The sequence below is a fragment of the Carlito syrichta genome, unplaced genomic scaffold (assembly GCF_000164805.1).
Source record: "Carlito syrichta isolate Samal-C Ts95f unplaced genomic scaffold, Tarsius_syrichta-2.0.1 Scaffold313642, whole genome shotgun sequence".
Lineage (NCBI taxonomy): Eukaryota > Metazoa > Chordata > Mammalia > Primates > Tarsiidae > Carlito > Carlito syrichta.
In genome coordinates this window covers 447,909-455,746 of record NW_007257738.1, presented here as the reverse complement: position 1 = coordinate 455,746, position 7,838 = coordinate 447,909, and the positions used below count along the sequence as shown (strand labels likewise).

General features: G+C 42.2%; 1 protein-coding gene across 1 annotated transcript in view; it reads right to left on the bottom strand.

The window, feature by feature from the left end:
* Positions 1–315: 315 nt before the first annotated feature.
* SLC15A1 (solute carrier family 15 member 1) overlaps positions 316–7,838 on the bottom strand; it is a 40,761-nt gene continuing 33,238 nt past the window's right edge. Inside the window, exons 18-22 of the mRNA XM_021718819.1 lie at positions 4,911–5,018; positions 4,677–4,785; positions 3,973–4,116; positions 2,503–2,610; positions 316–644 (exon numbers count right to left, since the gene is read on the bottom strand). Coding sequence (XP_021574494.1) covers positions 453–644; positions 2,503–2,610; positions 3,973–4,116; positions 4,677–4,785; positions 4,911–5,018 — 661 coding nt within the window. The 3' untranslated portion in view covers positions 316–452. The remainder of the gene's footprint in view (positions 645–2,502; positions 2,611–3,972; positions 4,117–4,676; positions 4,786–4,910; positions 5,019–7,838) is intronic.

Sequence of the window (7,838 nt, the reverse complement as noted above, 5' to 3'; positions counted from 1 at the left end):
ATTCAAAAACTTATAAATTGACTTTTGGCATTGGCTCCTGCTTCCTTAGGGATAATTTTCATAAGAGTGTTAGAACGTAAACAATATGGAATATGGAACTTTGTTACCGTTTCAGCATTAAGTTAGTCCAAAATAGCTTCATTTTGTGTGACTGGAAAGAAGACAAATGCAAGATATGCTCTCAGGGTTGTAAAAATGTGTGTGCATGTATTTGTGTTTGTGTGTGTGGTTTAAATATGACTAAAAAACCCCCCAAAAAGCAAACAAACAAAAACAAGACTACTTCTGGAGTTCTAAATTCATTGCTGGTTGCATAGATAAAATCTTTCATAGTTTCGTTCCTGGTTCTGAAGTCTTCCCCATCAGGGACCATCCAGTGGTGTGTCCTGACACCTGAGGAGAGGTCAGGGCATATGCTGGGCCCAGTCCCTCCTCCGCTCTCTTCCTGACCTTCACATCTGTGTCTGTGGCATGGGCCCCAATGTGCAATATAGGTTATTCTTTTCCGCACTCTTTTTCTTTTCTTCCTCATCAAATTGAGCTTCAATCTCTGCTGGATTGATGTAAGTATAAAATCGAGCCATGATGGCAAATATTACGCAGACGACCAGAAGCAATGCGGCAAATAGGACGTATTCAGCCCACTTTGAAGGAATTGGAGTTGGAACAAGAAAAAGAAAAGGAATACAGGTCACATTAATGTATATATTGCATGTACATTACGTGCAATTACAACCACCTCTAGGATGGCCTTCACTTCGGGTGTTATGGAAGTTTCTAGATAATGTGTCTGCTTTGGGTCATTAAGCTGCATTCATTGAAGCTAAGAGAGACATTTTGTTTTATAGTAAACCACACAAGGGAATAGGTACATTAACCCAATCTAGTTATTTCGGTTGTCAGTTTCCAACTGTGTGACACCATATGAAAACAAGAAGAATCAGCAGATACTTGCTGTGTCCAGATGGAAGGTACTCTGAAATTAAATTGTGGAAAATTGGTAGATAAACAACACAGATACAGTATGGGTAGCTTTTCTTGAATGCCCCAGAAAGATAGATGTCAATATACATAACATATTCCTTTCTCTCTCTTTTTTTTTTTTTTTTGAGTTGGAGTCTCACTCTGTCGCCCAGGCTGGAGTACAATGGCACTGCACAGTGCCACCTCAGCCTTGATGTGCTAGGCTCAGGTGATCCTTCCGCCTCAGCCTTCCAAGGAGCTGGAACTACAGGCACGTGCCACCACGCCTGGCTAATTTTTTGATTTACTATCAAGACGAGGCCTCGCCAAGTTGTCCAGGCTCGTCTCGAGCCTGTGGGCTCAGGCAGTCCTCTCACCTCAGCCTCCCAAAGTGCTGGGATTATAGGCACGAGTCACCGTGCCTGGCTCTCTCCATCCCCCACTCTGAAGAAACAATAGAGATAACACTTTCCTAACAGCATTGGGCTGCAGAAACAAAAGACTTTGGGAAGATGAGATAACATTTCTGAAGATCCAAGCCTAAGACACATGGCTGGCCCCTGGAAGGACAGGGATCAAGGGAACACCAAGGAATACCCTTGAGGGAGAGAATAATGTGTTGAACTTTAGCAGGTTAAGATCCCCACATTATCCCTTGGAAGTATCTGGAGCTTGTAAGCACGCAGCATAAGCACATCTCATGGAGGCCGAGGTGAGAGGATTGCCTGACCCCACAGGTTCGAGACCAGCCTGGGCAACTTGGCGAGGCCTCGTCTTTACAGTAAATCAAAAAATTAGCCGGGAGTGGTGGCACATGCCTGTAGTTCCAGCTCCTTGAAAGGCTAAGGCGGAAGGATCGCCTGAGCCTAGCACGTCAAGGCTGAGGTGGCATTGTGCAGTGCCATTGCACTCCAGCCTGGGCGACAGAGTGAGACTTCAACTCAAAAAAAAAAAAAAGAGAGAGAGAAAAGAATATGTTATGTATATTGACATCTATCTTTCTGGGGCATTCAAGAAAAGCTACTCATACTGTATCTGATGGGACCCCATGTAGGAAATAATGAAACTGATGGGATAGTAGATAACTCCCTGATGAGGCAGATATGCTACAGCGCTAAAGGAAACAGTTTAAGTTTCAGAAAGCCCTCATTCTATTTTAGCTGGACAAAAATAACAACCACCTCTAGAATGACTTTAACTTCAAGTGTTATGGAAGTGTCTGGATAACGTGTCTGCTTTGAGGCTATTACGTTGCAGTCATTGAAGCTAAGAGAGACATTTCTTTGATAGTAAACCATATAAGGGCGTGTGTATGTTAACCCAATCTGGTTACTTTGGTTGTCCATGTATCCATTTCCAACAGTGTTAATGCCAAATGGAAACAAGAAGAATCAGCCGATATTTTGCCATGAGGTTATCTGGTCACAGCCCTGGGCCATCAGCCCCAGTAGCCACATAGACCAGAGAGATGACTTGGGAGGGCCAACACGGTAGATAAGACCGAGAGAGATATGTGCCATCTCCTTCCCTACTCCGTACCTGTTTGCTGAACTGGCCTGCCCCCGCCACAATGAGCACAATGATGTTGCCCACGGCCACCGTCAGTAGCCATCCGGCCTGAAGCACCGACTTCATGTTGGAAGGAGCCTGAGGAAACAAAGCAGAGGGGATCTCAGTCTACCTCTACCCTCAGAGCAGGAGGACACAACTCACAGACTCATTTCAGCAAGCGGTTTACCCTAAGAATGCCTATGAGAAGGCTGGTTTGCTTCAATAAAGGGATATCACTTGGGTAACAAGACACCCAAACACTCGTGGATCAGCACACACGAATCCCTTGTTTCACTCCCCACATCCTTGCAGAGTTGAGTTAAATGGACAAATCTACAGACGAGCCGATTCTATCTCGACAGGAGAGTTTCCAAAGTTACCTAGCAAGGCATGATCTTCCCTCAAGATGGAGGCTTCTCTCCGGGACACAAGCTCGCCCTCTTGTGGCTTCCCTGTCATTGACCAAAATCGCTTCAAACTCTTGTCACCTGTCTTACAGTTATCTCCTTTATTAGATGAAGAGGTTGTCACAGAGACTGTCCAACGGATCTTGGCCATCTTTACTACACACACGGAAGGGACTAGGCATTGTGGGATGCGGTGACTGTAACTGGAGTTTTGACAAATGTCCAAAATTAAAAGCTCTAATTTAGGTATCGACAAAATTTGCCTCACTAGTCCAGAATACTTAAAAGTAGTCATATTTTAAAGCTTGTTTTAAAGCTTTTCTGGTATGTTTACTAGGCACAACCAAGGGACCTCAACTAAATGATAAAGAGAACACAGACCTGTAATTGAGCACTTTTATGAATAGGTAGTAATATTTGGCTATTTCAGAAAGTAGAATCTACCAACCCTCATAACTCTGTAGCGGCCATGAATAAAGGTTTTGCCACTTGGGACTCTAAATCTCCAGTGTATGACTATGGGAACACAGAAACACATGGATATATGCATACGCAAAGCTGAACAGAGCAATATTCTAATTCAGAAAAGACAAGGTTTAGTGATCTCCAAGACCTCGCTCTGTGGAAGATACCAAAATGCCTTGAATGCTTTGAAATTAAATTGTGGAAAATTGGTAGGCAACCGATACATAGCATGAAAAGCTTTTCTTGAATGCCCAAGATAGATGAACTCCAATATAGACAACATTTTTCTTTCTCTGTTTTTTTCCCCCTTCCTGTACTCTGAAGAAACAATAGAGGTAACATTTTTCTAACAGCACAGGGGTGCATAAAGTATTTACAAATCTGAAACAGAAAACCATCTGTCTTATAACTGAACCATGGAATAATTTATTCTAGGTTACAGCACATGCACTTGAAGTTGAACTATACCTCTTTTTTTGAATGTTCTAAAACTATAAGCATACAGCTATTGCAGGTTCAAGTCCCTCCATCATTTCCTGAAGTCAGGGCTATAGCAGAGGGGTGGTAAAAACAGTGAACTAGAAACCTGAGAATATGAGAACTCCAATCCCGTGACAGAGAAGACCACCTCGCCACAGGTGAGGAGAAAATACTGCGGGATTTGCAGTGCCATGTTAACCGTGTTGGGTGAAATATCTTCAAATTCCTTCACTTCTGGGCAGCCATCAGCCTACACCAGTAAGGCAAAAGTGGGGAAAAGAGATTAAAGTCGAGACAGTTTCTAAAATAAAAACAGTTCAGACAGGCAAGTTGAGTTTGATCTTCAGGGTTACATTACACAGTTTATCAGGAAAGTACACATTTTCAATGTAAATATGCAACACTGCATTTTACATTTGTGGTGGGATGGCCTTGGTGAGATTTGAAAATATGTCCACAAGTATTTTCCTTTTAAATAAAAGAGTAGATTGGAAGTCATTTTAACACATTGCCATCTCTTGGATGTATAAGTTCCCAAAGTCCATGTTCATAGTCTATAAGGAAGCATCAGATATTGGCCACATGAACTTTTAGCCAGAGGAAGTCAGTTTGCTTAGTTTTATTCTAATGGTTAACCAGTCAACAATAAGTTAAAGAATTAGTGATGGACCGAATGAATTCTAGGCCCATTTAAAACACAGATCCTAAATATTTCTCTAGTTAAATCATGATTATTCCCTAAATGTGTGTGAAGCTTCATTTCAATAAAGATCGAGTGGAACTTCTGATACGATGGAATGAGTTACTAACCTTCCTTTTGATTACATAGGTATAAGCACTACCAAATCCAAGGTAGAAAGTTTTGAAATCACGCGGACAATGTGGTAAAATCCCTGTTGAGTTTATTGTGAAGCTTTTTCTATTGAAAGAAAGAATAATACAGGTTAATATTCATAGTATTAAAACCACCGGTGTATTTTTTTTTTAAGAAAAAAACTTGAAATCATTGAACTTTGAAGCAAAGTGTTCAGTTCAGGTACTCACATGCCAAAGGTAAAAAACTGATAATTGCTGGCACTGTAACTGGTGACATTGTCATAAACTTTCCCACTCATTGTGATGCTGATGGTCTCATCAAACGTATTTACAAATCTGAAACAGAAAACCATCTGTCTTGTAACTGAACTATAGGAATAATTTATTCTAGGTCACCGTATATACACCTAGCTTGGACTAGGCTCCTTTATTTAAAATCTTTAGAAGAGTTTTCTAGAGAATAAATGCAGAAAGGGAGCAACCCTAGGCTTGCCTTTGCTCACCCACTCACGAGAACACACTTAAAATAATTTATTTGGCAGTCTTTAGACATGCCAGGCACAGTTCTAAGTACTTTGTAAAAAATACCTCGGCTCAAAAAAATTCCCCAGCTCAATGATATCTTGGGATATTAAGCAGAGACTAAATCAGGTACCAACCCCTTTCCTTCGAGGGAAGACAGCCATGTCTTTGAGTGCCTTGCTTAGAAGTTCTAGAAGCTTTAGAACTCGAATGAAGGACAGAACCAGATATTTCCTGTCCCTAAAAGACAGGGAAGAGAAGCCCCATTTTCTACTTAAAAGAAGCCTGAGGCAGGAAAGGCTCCCAGGAGTGGAGAGGAAGAAGCAGACCGACCCATTACTAAAGGGGCAGTCTTAAGGAATCCCCCTCAGATAGAAGAAGCCTCTGCAGTCCTGGAGTGACGGTGACCAGCATCCTCCTGGAACACAGCTAGGAATGGAGCAGCCACTAAGACGGGCTTCTAGGCCCCAAGGCTTCCTGTCTCTGGGAGTCCCATGTGCCTCAGGTTCACAGGGAAGCAGGTGAGTTGTCTGCTTCATAGGACCATACAGTGGTGAACATCTTGGACAGGTGATGACAGACCCCTTCCGTAGATGATCCGGCTCTAGGACATCCCAAAACTCTTGTGTGACATTAGGGACCTGGAGGGTTCTGCCCAAAATAAGGCCAGTGGAGTCTTTCCTACCAAACAGGTGGGTGAAGGCTGATAGTGGATTACCCGGTTTAGAGAATAAGGAATCATAATAGTGTACACCTGAGTACGTCAAGAACAATTTAACCTTTAGGTCCCTAAACTATGTGGCCAGATTGCGTCAGCTTTGTGAGGAACAAGTCATATTGGTTAAAGGCTAGGGATTAGGAGAACATTTCTATGAATTAAACTCAGGTCCTGAAGTCCAGAGGCTTTTTGGACTTGGTGTCATTTGATAGGTAATTAATATAGAAAATGGAACCTGACACAGGTTAACACGTGCTTTGGATAGAATTACTACTGCTCCAAGCTCTAAACATTGCTTTTAGCAAAGATTAAGATCATCCAATCAAAAGAGAGATTAGAAAGCAGGCCTTTGGGCCTGGGGCCTGGCTTTCTAACCTACAAGCCCTGAGACTTTGGATGAAATCCACCCCAAAGACTAGAGGACTATTATCAGCCCGACATATGTCTCAGGGTTGGTGCAATAAGAAACAAAAATACAGTCATGCGTCACTTCACAACGGGGACACATTCTGAGAAATGCGTTAGGTGATTTTGTCATTGTGCGATCACCACGGAGTGTACTTACACACGCCTAGATGGTCTAGTCTACCACACGCCAGGCTTTACGGAAGAGGCTATTGCTTTTAGGCTACAAGCTTGGACAGTAGGTGACTGTGCTGAATACTGTAGGGAGTTGTGACACCATGGTACGTGTTTGTGTATCTAAACATTCAATACTCCCACTCTTTCCTCCCCTCAACTTCTGGCAACCACTGACAAGCTTTCTGTGTCTACTGACTTGCTTTCCGTGCCAATGGAATCATACAATACTGGTCTTTGTGACCAGCCTTTTAGCATATTGTTTGTAATGCTCATTCGTATTGAAATGTGTATCAGTACGTCGTCCCTTCTTATGACAGAATGACATTCCATTGTATGGATATAACATTTTATTTATCAGTTGGTGGGCATTTGAGTTGTTTGCACATTTTGTCTCCTGTGAATAGTACCGCTATGAACATTTGTGTGCAAGTTTTTGTGTGAATATATGTTTTCATCTCTTTTGGGTGCTAACCTACATGCCCCCTCTGGCAGGCTTCCAAATTAACCACCTGGGGAAGATCTTATGATGCATGGTTTACATCTTGTTGCTGAGTAAAGAAACTGTTGATGTGCTGATTAATACGGAACCCACTAACACTGATTTGTTTCTGAACCATGAAGTTTTACTGATTGTCTTGTGCTGTAACATTTTAGCTGGTAGGTAGTCATCTGTAGCCAGTAATTGTAACCTCTGTATTGTATCTTCCAATGAAAAGGGACAACTTCAAGGTAAAGTCCCTCTCCTTTTTCCTAAACTTTCTCTAAAAACATTCCAGGCCAGGCAAAGAGGCCCATGCCTGTAACCCTAGCTACTTGGTAGGCTGAGATGGAAGGATCACTTGAACCCAGGAATTTGAGCTACAGTGAGCTATGATTGCACCATGGCACTCCAGCCTGAGTAACAGAACAAGACTCTGTCTCTAAAAAAAAGAAAGAAAAAGAAAAAGACATTCTAACTTGTAGTAAACTTTGGTGTGTCTCCCAATAAATCTTTTATCTGCCTTAATTTCAGTCAATGTGGGTACATACTAGGAGTGAAACGGCTGAATTACATGGTAAAACTCTGTGTTTAATATTTTGAGGAACTGTTTTTCAAAGTGGCTATACCATTTTACATTTCTACCAGCAGTGAATGAGGGTTCTACTTATTCACATCCTCGACAACATTTGCTATTGTCTATCTTTTTGATCAGAACCTAGCAGGCATGCAGTGGTATTTCTTTCTTTTTTTTTTTTTTGAGTTGGAGTCTCACTCTGTCACCTAGACTGGAGTGCAGTGGCCGCTTCCAGCCACCGCAGCCTCGACCTGCTGGGCTCCAGTGATCCTTCCGCCT